Source organism: Panthera pardus, unplaced genomic scaffold (assembly GCF_024362965.1).
Source record: "Panthera pardus isolate Hobbes unplaced genomic scaffold, ASM2436296v1 HiC_scaffold_21, whole genome shotgun sequence".
Classification (NCBI taxonomy): Eukaryota; Metazoa; Chordata; class Mammalia; order Carnivora; family Felidae; genus Panthera; species Panthera pardus.
In genome coordinates, this window is record NW_026526777.1 from 56,380,624 (window position 1) to 56,396,095 (window position 15,472).

At 39.7% G+C, this 15,472-nt stretch overlaps 1 protein-coding gene and 1 non-coding gene across 4 annotated transcripts in view; both read left to right on the forward strand.

The window, feature by feature from the left end:
• KIFAP3 (kinesin associated protein 3) overlaps positions 1 to 7,570 on the forward strand; it is a 169,472-nt gene extending 161,902 nt beyond the window's left edge. For 2 of the 3 annotated variants that reach the window (XM_019424467.2, XM_019424478.2), the window contains one exon: positions 7,094 to 7,570. In XM_019424467.2, coding sequence (XP_019280012.2) covers positions 7,094 to 7,202 — 109 coding nt within the window. In that variant the 3' untranslated portion in view covers positions 7,203 to 7,570. The remainder of the gene's footprint in view (positions 1 to 7,093) is intronic. The other variant, XM_053909306.1, reaches the window with a different exon arrangement.
• Positions 7,571 to 14,242: 6,672 nt separating this feature from the next.
• On the forward strand, positions 14,243 to 14,349 carry LOC128778964 (U6 spliceosomal RNA). The gene has a single exon (XR_008424817.1). It is a non-coding gene; the product is annotated as a U6 spliceosomal RNA (small nuclear RNA).
• Positions 14,350 to 15,472: the final 1,123 nt, after the last annotated feature.

Consider the following 15,472-nt stretch of genomic DNA (forward strand, 5'->3'; position numbering starts at 1 on the left):
CTGCCTTTTTTTTTTCTTTTTCAGAAGATGGGATATACTTTTTATTCACTTTTATATCTCCCACCGTGTCCAGCACAGGGCCAGACACATAGCTCTGCCTATTTTTCTTAATCACTATGCCTCTACTTGACTACTTCCATAGCATTTTAATTAATCTCCCTGTTTCTATTCTTGCCTCCTTCCAATTCTTGCCTCCTTTGAGCCGCGGGGCTCGAACTCACAGACCGTGAAATCATGACCTGAGCCGAAGTCGGCCGCTTAACCAACTGAGCCACCCAGGCACCCCTCTTAGTTATTTGATGAAGCACATTTCTATGGCAAAATTGTTTCATGCCAGTTAGCTATAACCTCTAAAATTTCAGCCAGTTTTGATATTCTTTCTTCTCATTCTTAGTTCCTAAATGGTAAAAGTATAACTAAAAAACCCATTTCAAAAGAGAAATTGATACCATTTTTTTTAAATGTTTATTTATTTTTGAGAGAGAGAGAGAGAGAGAGAGAGAGAGACAGAGTGCGAGCAGGGAAAGGGCAGAGAGAGGGAGGCACAGAATCCGAAGCAGGCTCCAGGCTCGGAGCTGTCAGCACAGAGCCCCATGCAGGGCTCAAACTCACGGACTGCGAGCAAGATCATGACCTGAGCCAAAGTCAGCTGCTTAATGGACTGAGCCACCCAGGCACCCCAGTGATACCATTTTTTTTTTTTTATCATGAAAGGTAGCATATTTGATTATCGTTATTTCTGCTGCTGCCTCTATGGGCTCTCACTGTTTCACATATGGACAGCCGCAATATTCTCTATTAAATGCTCCCCATGTTTTTGTCTAACACCATTAGTGACCACAGTTCTCTTTCTAAAACACGTAAGTTGCTCCCCTTTTTAAAAAATCGTAGACAGATTTCCCAAAGTATATAGTTAGCATGGCATATGAAGAGCTTTCAAAATCTAGTCTTAACATCCCTTTCTAGCCTTATCTGCTGCCACTTGGGTTGAGCTTTCATCGTAACCCTGACTTTAACCATAACAAACCAGAGGCTGTTCTTCAGTGCCTTCTCTCTCTTGCTCAGGCTGCCACATTAGGAATACTCTCTCTTCACTTGTGAAATCCAATTTGTCCTTTTAGATTCATCCATTCATACAATAAAATACTTTTTGAATGCCCACTGCATGTCAGATACAGTGCTAGATGCTAGTGATATAGCAATGAATAAGACAGTGACAGTCTTTAACTTTATTCATGGTACTTATAGTCTCATAGGAAATAAAGTAAAAAGATACATAGATAGGTATAGATATAGTCAGGAAGTGACAGATGCATTAAAATAAAAATATTTTCTGTGAAGACTTTCTAGTCCCCTAGGTTCTTTTGGAACAATTTGTACATACCTCTATTATACTCTAACTTTATACTAAATATTTGTTCTTCTTCTATTCTTTTGTAGCAATTTATAAATGTACTACGGGTAATACAACATCATATTATTATCAGAATTTTGTTCCATGTTTATTTGCTTCCAATGCATGGCCAAGGGATCATGTCTTACTTATTGCCTTTCCAGTACCACATCTTTTTTTTTTTTTTAACATTGACTGTCAATACTATACTTAACACATTGTAGGAACTCATGTACTATTTGGATGGATGGATGGATGGATACAAAGGATCACTATTACATTTCACTACCACAATTACGTATTACTAAATTTCTCATGACAAATCATAGTAAAGCTGAAATTGATCAATTTATAATCTACTTAGGAAGATAAAAATACTGATTTTGATTCTATGATAAATATATTGGAATATTTGATAAAAAGAATGAACTGTTCTAGAAAACTATTATCAGATCACATTTCACACAGCTCTACAATATCCTTCCTCTGAAAAAAGTTAGCCTATGTTAAGTCCTTTCACTTGACAATCCCAAAAGAATTCTAGCCTTCGATATTATCCCATGGATCACAAAGGTAGTTAATAAGAATCACCACCCTCTACTTATAAATATATTACTCTAAAGGATTTTATCTTAGGGAGAATAGAATTCCTTAAAAAAAAAAAGACGCAAATCAAAAAGATGAAATTCAGTGTGAAAATTTCATGTGTGTGTCTCTGTGTGTACATACGCACAACTATACACACACATATACATTCAATGTGAGCCATTTTGTGGTAACGACTCTTTAAAAAATTTAAGATCAGTGCATTTTTAGCCTACATTATTAGAGAGTCAGAAACAGGATCTCATTGTATTCTGTGCTGGTTTCAGACCACATAATAAGTACAGTATCACATTATTTTCAGCTTCATTTTAAGATAAACATTGAAAAAAATCATTATTTTATTATTTTTTAATATTTTTCATAGAGCATGTGTGCAAGTGGGGGAGGGGCAGAGAGAGAGGGGGACAGAGGATCTGAAGCAGACTCTGTGGTGACAGCAGAGAGCCCAATGTAGGGCTCAAACCCACAAACCGCAAGATCGTGACCTGAGCCCAAGTCGGACGCTTGACTGATTGAGCCACCCCAGCAGCCCTCAAAAGTTATTTAGAGAGCAAATCAGCTAGTAAAGATTTGAGAAACCATGTCATGAGGATTGAGTAAACAAGAGTTGTGAAGTAACCATATTAAAGAAGAATTGGATTTCTTTTGTGGTTCCAAATGGTAATTCTAGAACTAATACAACCAGATTACAGGTCAAGATATAGAACTTTCTAACAGTGTGACGGACCCACAATGGAAGAACTGCCCTGTGAGTACTCCCATTCCTGGAGATGTTCTGCAAAGAATTCGATAGACCCTGTCAAGGATGTGGTGAATGGAAGCACAGTCTAGCTTATTTCTAAAAATATTTCCAAGCCAAAGATTCTGTGACCTGTGAAAAGAGAACTTGGCTTGAATTTATTTTTTATTTTTATTAACATCCTTTAATATTGTCATCATTTGCTCTGCATTCATTTTGCTGACTTGGAAATTTCAAAGAAGATAAAGACGTGTGTTGCTTTCATCGAATTTTAATAAAATAATAATACTTTTCACTTATACAGCACTTTCCATCCAAGGATTTCAAAGTGCTTTACAAATATGCACTAATTAAGCCTCACAAACAGCTAGAGGTAGGTGATTTTCTTCCCTTCCTACGGGAACGTCAACCCTGGCACAGAAGTCTAAGTAGAGCCCCAGAGTGCTTACGATTCTTTACTGGCTGCCGGTCCCCTTGTGATGTGCTGCATGTGAAGGGCCACTTGTCATGCCTCGATTCCCTTTTTCCCCCCTCTCTGAATCATCGCAAGTTTAGAAATATAATGAATGCTGTTAAAAATTTGTTTGAAGCCTTGTAAATATTACAGCAAAATTCCGCCTCCTGCCTGCTGAATGCTAATTAGGTTTCTAAATGTTCATGTAAAAATAAAATCCTGATGTGATTTCTATATTTGTTGTTGAATTTTAAATGTAATTTCTTAGTTACAAAGAGTTTGTCATTTTCCTTTCTAGGCACCTCCAAATCATTGTTCTTGGGACAGAAAACTTAGTAGCAGATGGATTTGGGGGGCCCTTACCTTTCCTAGTTGTCTTTTCACAACACACAGTAACCATTTTCTTTGAACTAGAAATAAGATATTTTTAAGAAGAGATTGCATTTTGTTATTTTTCTAATTTAAAGGTCTAAAAATGATATCTAGACATTGAGGATAATGGTTAAATGACACTACACAGTCCTATTAAAAAAAAATAGTGGTCTAGTAGTGGCATTTTCTGATCTAGAGGACACACGGCTTTTTATGTAGGTTAGGAATGCCTGGAAGAAAGTATGTACACATGGAAACACATGTGAGCTGTTAGATTAAATTCCAATATAAATAGTCAAATGTGCAAACTCTCATCTGAAGAACAGTCATACAGGGCAAGGGCAGGTGCACCGTATCACAGCTTAGTTTCTCTGGGTTCTCAGGGTCCCTAGTGAGGGCATGCAAGTTACTGTGTACTCTGAGTCCTTAGTGGATCAGGAAAGCACAAGTTTTGCTGCCACACTTCCCTTTTATATTCACATTTCTATCTCCTTCTAGACAAACTTACATAAAGAATCTGTCTGTTCCTGTTTCAAGGAAAACTTATGATTAGGTGTTCCTGGTTTTGAACCAGATTCAAAAGTAACAAGGCTACATCTTTATTCCGAGGGAGAAAGCACAGCATGTATCCACATATCCCAGAAGAATATCTAGCTTCAGGTTGTAGCATCCCGAATAGTCCAGTGTCCCCTCTGTATTAGAACCAAACGAGAGATTAGAAAATCAAGCTATTCTGTTTCAGAGTGAATTTTATTTAGAAGATCTTGTGTACATATAGCTGATCTTTCATAATACAAAAGGACCTAGGACTTCTGTCAAAGTACCATTCAAACCGGTCATAATGTTTCAGATATTCTTTTCTTTAAACAGCAAGTTCATCTGTGATATGTGATGGATCATTACAAAAGAACTCATTGTTAGAGTTTCTAATTTTTCTCCGTAAAATTTTTTTGCAAATGGTATCTGTGGAAGTTCAAACAATTTGGCCAGAACACACAGATGTCTCTGGGTGAACTGTTGACTGCATAAATAGAACTTTATCACAGTAAACTTGCAGGCTCAGAAACTGAAACTCGCCAGTGTTCAAGGTTCGATCTTACTTTAACTTGACTTGGAGTGCAAATTCTTACCAACAGTGTGACAGAGAATGTCCTTAAAAAAACAGCTGAATGTCCATTTGTCAATTTACATCAGGCAGATTGGATAATGTCCGAGTGTATTCTTTACCCTCTTGTCAAGCCACATGGAAATACAATGATCGGAAGTTTGCCTACTGATCATAGAAATCAGTTTTGCAGTTTGCATGTATAATGACCTCACACTCTCAGAACCTTTTTTAAGGTCCCTTCCTCAATGAGGACAAGCCTGCCAAAAATCAGATATTCCCAATAGTGTTATAGGTCACCCCAAGGAATTGCTTGGGTTGGTACCAACATTGCCACTGGGGAGCATCTTGTTCTGTGCCAACATGGCCGACAGTCTCCCTTCTGAGGCTTCTCTTCTTTTCGATAGAATTACAGTAATAGTGCTACGAGTTCCTCTGTGAGATGTTCTGTTTTTAAGGTGTCTTTGCGTATTCTCTTTACTGATCTACTCTGTGCCTCTTGTTTCCAAGCCCTTGGAAGCCTCTAGATTGATTGAGAAACAAAGATAAAATTAACTCGAGCTTAACCTAAGTCTCCTGCTATTAGGCCTCGGAAGAGATGCTAAAAAACATAAGCAGTGTCTGAAGGCAGGTAATAATTAGATGAAAAAGGAAGGAGTCGAAATGCATAAGCTATCCAGTCAACTTTTACGTAATTGAGAGTTGTCTGGATACGTGAGTATTTGTTAGCCTTAGTGCTTCAGGAGAAAAAAATGTCAGCGGCCGACTTTTCCTCTAATTTTAAACTGATGCAGGTGTATCTGTGTTCATGGACTGCATTAATTTCTGTAACATCTTTAAAGCTACCTCTAGAGCAGTGTTTCCCTTCATCATAAAACTAATCTTTCTTCCCAGGAGGCCAAGGTAGGAAGGATGTACTTCTATTTTGCCATTTCAAAATAAAACTCAGACTTAAAAATTGCAACCAATTTTTGGGAAAATCATAGACACATGTTTAGAAGAAGCCCAAAAAGTTTGTTTCCTTCAGGATCACTCACTACAAATGCTGACCTAAAACTTAAACCTCAGAAATTCCATTTCCCTGAGCAGTAGATTCACATGAATAATACGCCCTATATGTGTTAGGTTTTTTATATTTACTATTCAGTCCTATCTCAGTATACACATGCACATATGTGTACACGCATACACAAATCATTTAAAACCTTTAATATTTTAATTGTTACTTCTATTGTGTTTTAACTTAACCTCGTTTTGAGTTTTGAGAGGAAGGTAGTGCCTACATGAGTACATTTTTTAATCATACTGAGATTTCACTGATAAAGTATGTTTCCATCTAGTATATGCCTCAAATAATCTTAAATCATTTAAATGTGTTATTTTTTTCAAGGTTCATGTTTCTATATTCTAAATTGTTTTCCTTTGATTGCAAATAAGCTCAGAAGCATTCACTGCATGAGCTGTGCATGAGCATGTTCTAGCTGCCATCTTTGCCTGGCCAGATAAGGACCTTGTCATTTGGCTAAGTGTTGGATAATTCTCTGATCCTTAAAAAGTGCCTTGGAGAACAGATTTTCTTTTAAATTTACTAATAGATGAAAGAATAATTTTTAAAGCAATAAAGTTTATCCATGTATCAAATGTCATTATAACGCCGAAGGTCATCTTTAGGCTTCTATTATTTCCATAGAATAAACTGACAAAATTTATAATTATCTTGTTGTAATTCAAAAGAGATGTATGACTTTTTTTTTTTTTTGAGGAGTCAGAGAAGGATTTGCAGATCAAATCTGACTAACTCAAATGTTGTAAAATTCCTTGTCCTGTTCTAGTCATAGGCTTATGGTATGATTTGACCCTGAGTGAGAGTTTTACTGCTAAAACTCAAAATGCATGCATGATTATTAACAATCCTATATGAAAAAAATTGTATTATCAATAACAAAACTCATTTTACAAGTTTTAGTGTTGTCGTTCCCTAACAGTACTATACTGATAATTGCTAGCACATAAAATCTTTTCATATTCTGGCATAAAAGCCATATATAAATGTAATTTATGAAAACTTTTCTGATCTGTCCTCCTCTTTGTTTTGAATACTACCTGATGACAGAGGTTTCCAACATTTTTAACACACACTGTTAGAAATATTTATTATGCACATTTTTGTGGCTATATTAATTCAGTAAAATTAGTATTAAATATATATTATATATATAACGTGTGTGTGTGTGTGTATATATACACATACATACACACACACACATATATATGTATATATATATGAAGAAGAAAAATGCTTAATGATAGCCGCATTAATCACTTCTGCTGCTAGGAAGAAAATCTTGGAGGTGTAAAGTTCCCGGCCTCCCGTGTGGATGTGTGATGAAAAATATAACTTATCATTCCCTTTTCTCTTTTCAGCCTTGGAATGGATGGCTTTGGCCAATCAGTTGGCATTCTTGGACGCCCTGCCACAGCTTATGGATTCCGCCCTGATGAACCTTACTACTACGGCTATGGAACTCGATAAAGTCATCCCTTTCCATATGTACTCTCAGCTTAGAAGAAATCTGTGTGGGTTGGGCTAACTTTGAATCTTGACTAATAATGCATGTTGATATTATTGTGGGTCTGTGCTTCTTTTTATTTTTTCCATGTTGTTAGCTACAAATTAACTCTGACCCCTCTGTCCTCTGTTAAGTATAGTTGATGTTTGACTTTGTTCACTCATCAAACCACATCTTGATGATGAATAACATTGCCCATGTTATTCAAAGAGACGCAAAAGAAAATGCTGAAAAGCAACTAGACTGGAAAACAAACACTACATTATGTACATTAAGTGACTAATTTAATTTCTATTAAAAAGAAGGATAAAGTACAAATGAATTAGCAAAAGTCATGTGTTTCCATTTAATGTGTATCATTAAGAGTTTCATGCTTATATAGGGTGCGTGTGAATTTTCTTTTCCCCTGCCCTTTTTCCCCCCTCGTAAACTCTTAAGTGTTTTGTGTGATGTGTGCTACTTTAAAGTTTATAAAAAGAATGTCACCTCATCTTTCCATTCCATCTGCCTTTTCAGGGTTGCTTCCCAAAGTTAACAATGAGTTTTCAATCTACAGTGGAACATGTGCCACAGGCTGTGTTATGTATGCGTGGAGTCTCTTCGCGACTTGAATTCTTGTCTTTCTGATTTTAAGGCAGAACACCTGAGACATCTGTTAGTGCACATGAACCTAGATTCGTATTGGGCTTTTAAATTTTATTACTCATGGAATCTAAAGTATGGAAAAGCTGTAAGTCTCATTGAGGACAATTAAGGGATAGAATATTTTTCTCACCCATTTCCCATTTGTGTACTTGTCTTCATAAGATTTAGGTAGTTAGAAATAGACATTATAATTAATAATGAGGTTTGAAAGTGATTCATATTACAGTGTTGGAGATTTACTTGAAAAACAAAGCAAAATGAATAACTATAATCTAGAGAGATTTGCTTGAGTGCCTGCTATGGAAGGAATTATATGAGGCTTTGAAGGGAATTTATAGATCAAAGATAAGACTTCTGTCCTTGAATTGAAAATCTCATTGATCTACTACACAATTTATTTGGCTTGATTTATGTTTTTAGTAGAATAATAGAGCTGGAAAGGGCCTTTTAAATAACCCAGTCTATCTATGTATTTGAGAAACCAAACACATAAAAATTTTAAATATCATAAACAGATTTTCTTAATTACCTGCTATGTATAAGGAAGTATATATGCTTCCAGGGAATATGTGAATCTAAGATATGATTTGTGTCTTTGAACTCAGCAACCTAATTGATCTTTCTGAAAGCATACATTTATTTGTCTTAGTTTCCATTTTAACCACACAATATTAAAGCTGGTAAGGGTCTTTGATGCAAAACCCTGTCGTGCTGTTTCAGCTGAAAAAATTGTGGCCAGGAGACATCAAAAGACTTGACCAAGCTTATATATTTGGTCAGTACCTGACCTGTCTCCATGTGTCCAATGCAGTAACCTCAATACTAAATATTATTTATCACACCTACAAAGTATAAAACATGCAATATAATAAGTGACATTAATAGAAAGATAAAGCAAACATTCTAAGGTGTAACTTTCCTCATACTATTGTAAATTGATTTAGGAAGAGCGTCACCAACGATTCCTAACATTTCCAGGGCTGTGCTCCCTGAGGTTTACCTGCACGTGCTCTCTCTGTCTCTGTTTTTTTGCATTAGTTCCGGAACTTCACAGTTAGAAATCGTGAACTCTCCATTCAGGCAGGGGCTGGTTTACCTTTACGTTATTTATGAAGGAATATTTTACTAAAGGAATAAGGAAGAATATCTAAAAGTCTTACTTCAGACAACAAAAGATTTTGGCCTTGGGCACTTTTAGAAATACCATTTATATGTAAGTCAAATATCCTGGCCTCACTAAATTTTGACTACAGATTAAAGTCACATTTACTTCAATGACTAAATTGCCATGGCTTTTAGGCCTTGGTGTATAGCTGGAAATTATTTCTCCTCATGAGTTTTTTGCTCTTTCTGAGAGTTCCCGAAGGTCCTTTCTCACGTAGGGCCAGGAATAGGTTCCTCATGTTCGGTTTCCTCCTCCTGTCCCCCCACGGCTGCATCTGTGTTGGTCACCTTCCTAAGATTCATGATGCCTACCACATGGGAGAGCTACCATGTCCAGTCGGGACTTGGGGAAGGAGGACACTCTCTACCCCTTCCTATCGCCTTCCATACGCGGGATAAGCACCTAGTGCTTAACTCTGCACAGCAGAGAACTGAAAGCTATAAATTTTGCCATGACTTTACGGAAGCTTCAGAAATGACAGGTGGGGTACATCACACAAAGTAACCTGGTACTATTACCACTTGCGGCTCTGATCACAGCTGGCAGTCAGAAGCCCGTCACTCGGCCTCGCGTGCCAGGGCTCGCTCCAGGCCATGAGGGGTATGCTAAGAATCTTCAGGAGAGGCCTAAGCCAGATGGTCAGAAGGTCCCACAGAAAAGAATGGTTTTTCTTCAACACAGTTGAAGGGCTGCTTTTAGAGTCTTTGTTTCTTGTAACAAGATTAGCTGTGACTAACCTCCTGGTCTTTAGTCATGAAACAGAGAATAAGAAAAAGATAAACTGATCTTCCCACTTTTTTCCAAGCGTTTCTTGGAGAGGTCTTGTCTAAATCCACCCAGCTGTTCTTGATTATTGGCAAAAGTCTTCCCAAATTCTGTCTTTGAGGATACCTTGAGGTTTTCAGTGAGGTGAGTTGTTGGATTCTTTTGTGTCTTTGCTAGTTTTGTGTTTTTGCTAGTTTAATGGGAATGTAGAAAACACTGGTATGTCCTCAGATATCAAAAATCCCACATATACATTTTAGCCACGTTCTTGAAAGCCTACTAAATTGGAGTGATAATGCATTAGGCATCAACATACGTTCTCTTTGGAGTACAGCAGAACCTCCCTACTGTTTGGGATAAAGACTTGCTGGAAATAGAGAGCCATTAAAGAATAGAATTAATACTGAAAAAAAAATCAGTAATATGAAAGAAAAATTCTAAAAGCTCTCTGAGAAAGCAGAGGAGAAGAACATAGATTAAATATGAATAATATAGAAGGTAAAAATCAGAGCACCAACATTTGACTGGTTGGTTTTCCAATAAAAGAGTCCTTTTAAAAAGTATAGGAACGGGGTGCCTGGGTGGCTCAGTCAGTCAAATGTCCAACTTCGGCTCAGGTCATGATTTCACAGTCTGTGGGTTCGATCCCTGCATTAGGCTCTATGCTGACAGCTCAGAGCCTGGAAGCTGCTTCAGATTCTAGGTCTTCCTCTCTCCCTTCCCTGCTCGTGCTCAGTCTTTCTCTCTCTCTGTCTCTCTCTCTCTCTCTCTCTGTCTCTCAGAAATAAACAAACATTAAAAATAAATAAATAAAAAGGTATAGGAACAATAGCCAAGAAGATAATAGAAGAAAACATCCCTGAGCTAAAAAGGATTTTTTTCCCTACAACATATGAATCATTTTAAAAAATGGGTGTGACATCTATCTTGACATATTCTGGAAGAATTCTTGAGAAAATGAACTGAAATTTCCTTAAGAATCCTGAAAAGAAAGAAAAAAATGCCTTCCAAGAAACAGAGTGCGCTCAGACTTTTGACATTAAGTGGCCCTAAGAATATCCTGTGACCCCAGAGTAAGTTGCAGGTGTACCTGGCAGGATTTCAGATCTGCAATGAACAATAACTTCCCATTGCACCCCTTTCAGAATGCAAGTATCCTTGGTGATTATCCTGTCCCTGTCTCACCTTTGTGTGTTGGGTGGGAGTGGACAGGGGAGGTGGCAGTTAACTTCTTTCAGTTCACAAGTCTCTGAATCAAGAGGAACCATACTAGAGGAGACCCTGAAAACCACACCCAAGAAGCCTCATCCTCACTTGAATATGATTTTACGATGGTATCTTTCACTACAAGCCAGAGCCTAATGCCACAATGATATGAGACTTTGGGGGGAAGAGGTGAGCCTATTTTGCATGGGAACAGAAAGTCAATCATTGGGGCCAGAAGGCAATGTGTATTGACTGAAAAAGATGGCCGTGGTATTCGTCGGCTCTTCTCATCATGAGGTAGACTGTTTCATCACATCTTAAATTTGGGCTCACCCTGTATCTTGCCTTGGCCAACAAAATGTGGCAGAAACGACGTGGGAGTCCAGGGCCTAGACCTCAAGAAGACCCACGGCCTCTGCCTTTGCCCTTGTGGATCGCTCCCTGAGACTGACATGCTGTGAAAAACTGGGAGACAGAAGCCCTGCCGTCTCGGCTGAGCACACTCCCTCAGCTGACCTCTCACCAAAACACACTCTTGTGAATTCAAGCAAGACCCGAAGAAGAACCACCCAGCCAACCACAGAAAGTTGACTCTCTGTGAAAAATGATAAATCGCTGTTGTTTCAATTTTTGTAGTTTTGGGCTGATGCGGCAGGTTGTATTTTCAAAAGATGTCCGCCCCCATATATTCCATCTCACACGCTCATCTTACAAAGTGATATTGATACTTCTCCATTTAGTAATGGAGTCTATGCCTCTTCCCCTTGAACATGGATGGACTTTTTTTTTTAAACTGTTTCAACCAATAGAGTTAAGCGGAAGTCATAAAGGTGAAGGCTAAGTCATAAAAATACTTTCAATTCTGCCTCCTTCCCTGGGGATGCTCATTCTGGAAGACAGCTGCCATGATGTGAGAGGGCCAAGCCACATGGAGAGGCCACGTGTATGGGCTTCAGCAGGTGGCTGCAGCTGAGGTCCCAGCAGACAACCAGTCAACCGGCAGAGGCGAATGAGCTTCAGGTGATCCCAGCCCCCAGCCCTCAAGCTACCCCAGCTGAGGCCACATGAGCCAAGATGAGCTGCCCTACCATGCCCTGCCCAAACCCTACAAATTTGTGAGCAAAGTACGCGGTGTCTTATGTACTAAGTTTGTGATGCGACAGTTGCTTCTATCAGGGATACATCCAAAGGCCTATAGAAATCCTCCAAATCACAAGTACTAGGACTTCCTTAAGCCTTTTCACTTTCTCTTCACATCCATCACCACCACAGGTATTTTCCATAGATAACGAAGATTATGAATTCATGAGAGTTATTACCCAAATGAAGACCACTAGAGAACCTACCACTCTGAAGTGCGAATAATTTAAATTCATCTCTCAGCAAAATTATCAGTTACTACAAATCATGATCTCTGAAAGCATTGAGAAAGATCTTGTTTGCCAGATGTCCAATATACAGGACTTCCACTGTAAAAAAAATAATAATAATAAAATAAAAATAATTAAAAAATATTTGTATTTGATCATCATGCCCACTCGATATAGAAACTCTGCAGTTCATTAACTGTGAGAAGAAATGTTTAACATGCACATCACCTCCTCTACTCCTTTTCTCTTCCAAGGCTCCTAATCTTGCTAGGTTGGCAGTTTGGGGAACTGAAGGAAATGATTCTGGAATCTGGAGGTTGGTAACTGCTACTTAAAAGCAGAATAAGTATCTCGTATGAGTCCGCTTTTTCCTCCTAACCTGCAATTTACCAACGTCTCAAGTGGGCTGTGTAATGAGCACTGGGCAAGTGTGTCACTGTTAAGTCAAACCCCACAGAACACGAATATCCGAGCTTGCGCCAGGTGAACGTGGGGCTGCCAGTCAAGGCCTAGATCCCAGGAGGGCTGGCTAAGGAAGTGTTGCTTTTCAATTCGCTTAACTTTCAGAGCTCATTTACTTCCAGTGCTGGGTATGAGGGAATCTGTTTTAATTCAGTGATTTTGAAAAGGAGACCCACGCAAGTTTGGGGAGCTCAAGGTATCTGCAAACTCCAGAAATGCGATGAGACACTTTGGAAAGGGAATCTGAGCTTGTCAATCATTTCTCATTGAGATTAGTTCAGTCTACCTACTTGGAGCATTTCTAATGTCATCTTTATGACTTGCCAATTAATTTTCCGTTTTTCTGACACTTGATTTTCAACAAGGTCACCAGCTAGACCCCAAGACCCGACCTTCACCGCCCACCTGCCGGTACTCACCGACCTTTGTCCCACATTTTTCCTTCAGCTCTTCTTTCCAGCTTATCTCTTTTTTTTTTTTTTTTAATTTTTTTTTTCAACGTTTATTTATTTTTGAGACAGAGAGAGACAGAGCATGAATGGGGGAGGGTCAGAGAGAAGGAGACACAGAATCCGAAACAGGCTCCAGGCTCCGAGCTGTAAGCACAGAGCCCGATGCGGGGCTTGAACTCACGGACCGTGAGATCATGACCCGAGCCGAAGTCGGCCGCTTAACCGACTGAGCCACCCAGGCGCCCCTCCAGCTTATCTCTTAATATAGGTCAAGTGGAACTGAAACTGCCCCTCCACTGATAGCGACCTCCAGCAGGCCCGGACCACCCAGACCGGAGTGAGCAAAACCCCTGACTGGCGCCTGCGCAGATAGAGCGACCACTAGAATGACTGACAACTACTTGTACCTCATTATAATACTAAGATCTCCGCCCAAGAAGGAGCACAAACCTCGTTTACACAATATGCAAAGTATGTATAGGCCTGTTTCCTTAAGGCGCATGCGCAGCCTTAGGCCCGCCCCTACATCCCAGGACTAGGCTTCCTTATCTGAATAGTCGTTCTAACCCTAAAGAGGGTTCCTTCTAACCCATCCACCCTTGCTGGAGGAATCACGGCTTTGGAAACCTTTCCCGGTGATCTCTGTATGTGCTGCAGATAAATTTACTTTGTGCGGCAACTCAACCTGATGTAGTTTCTATCTGGGACTTGCCGCGCTGTGAACTCACGTGAGTTCAGTCACAATAACACAGAATATGACACAAGTCCCTGCTATCAATGTAGGGTTCTCTTTTGTTACAAGTGTTGCACAATGACCTGATGAATATATCCATTCTCCTTCACATGCACACCTGTGCCTGCTCACACACATTACGTGGGCTTTATTTTTTAATTGAGAAATAATTCATGTAAAAGTCACCATTTAAATGCACAATTCAGTGCTCGCTTGGGCGGCACATATACTAAAATGGGAACGATACAGAGAAGATTAGCCTGGCCCCGGCACAAGGAAGACACACAAATTCCTGAAGCTTCCATATTTAAAAAAGAAAAAAAGTACAGTTCAGGGGCGCCTGGGTGGCTCAGTCAGTTAGGCATCGCACTCTGGATTTCGGCTCAGGTTTGTGAGTTCGAGCCCTGTGTCAGGCTCTGCACTGACAGCACGGAGCATGCTTGGGATTCTCTGATTCTCTCTCTCTCTCTCTGCCCCTCCCCTGCTCATGCTTGTTCTCTCAGTGTTTTTTAGTATACCCGTAAGGTTGTGCAACCTTCACAATGATCTAATTCCAGGACATTTTCATTACCCCCCCCCCCCCCCAAATTGCCATACCATTTGACAATTCCCATTTCCCCTCTACCCTCAGGCCCTGGCAACCATTCGTCTGCTTTCTGTCTCTATGGATTTACCTGTCCTGGACATTTCATAGAAATGGAATCAGACAATATGTGGCTTTTTGCGTCTGGCTTCTTTCGTGGAGCAGAAGGTCCTCAGGCTCCCTTTGTGTTGTAGCATGTATCAATACTTCTTATATGGAGGAATGATGTTCCATTGTATGGATATACCACATCTTGTTTTTCTATTCATCACTGTCGCCACCCCTTAGGCAGCAATACAGCACTCAGAATGAAGACACAGTAAAGTTCCAAGAGCACCCATCTACCTAAGCGATGTGGTTACCACCATGGGGAGCAGAAGAGTGCCAGGGTACTGAGCCCCCATCTGAAACCTGACCAAGCTTATTCCCCAGCCTTGCCTTTGTTGTGAGTTTGTCTGATGGCGTCTCCCTCTGTTTTAGTTGTTCTCTCCCCAAACTCTTTCGTGTGGTCACGTTTTCATATAATACCTAGTTATTCTTCCTTGGTCTGATTTTCTATTATTAAAATGCCTGTTTACAAACTTTGTGTAGGGTTACTCTGATCTCCGCACTCGTCTACCTGATTCCATCAGGTCTTTCTCGGTGTCTTGAAGGTAGGAAAGGCAGATGAGCCCTTCTTCCACTCTTGCCTCTTCTGGAAAGAGCAGGGGGGGGGGGGGTGCTCCTGTGTGGCTCAGTCGGTTAAGCATCCCACACTGGATTTCACCTCAGGTCATAAGCTCACAGTTGTGGGATCGAGCCCCACATCAGGCTCTATGCTCACAGCCGGGTGGAGCCTGCTTGGGATTCTCT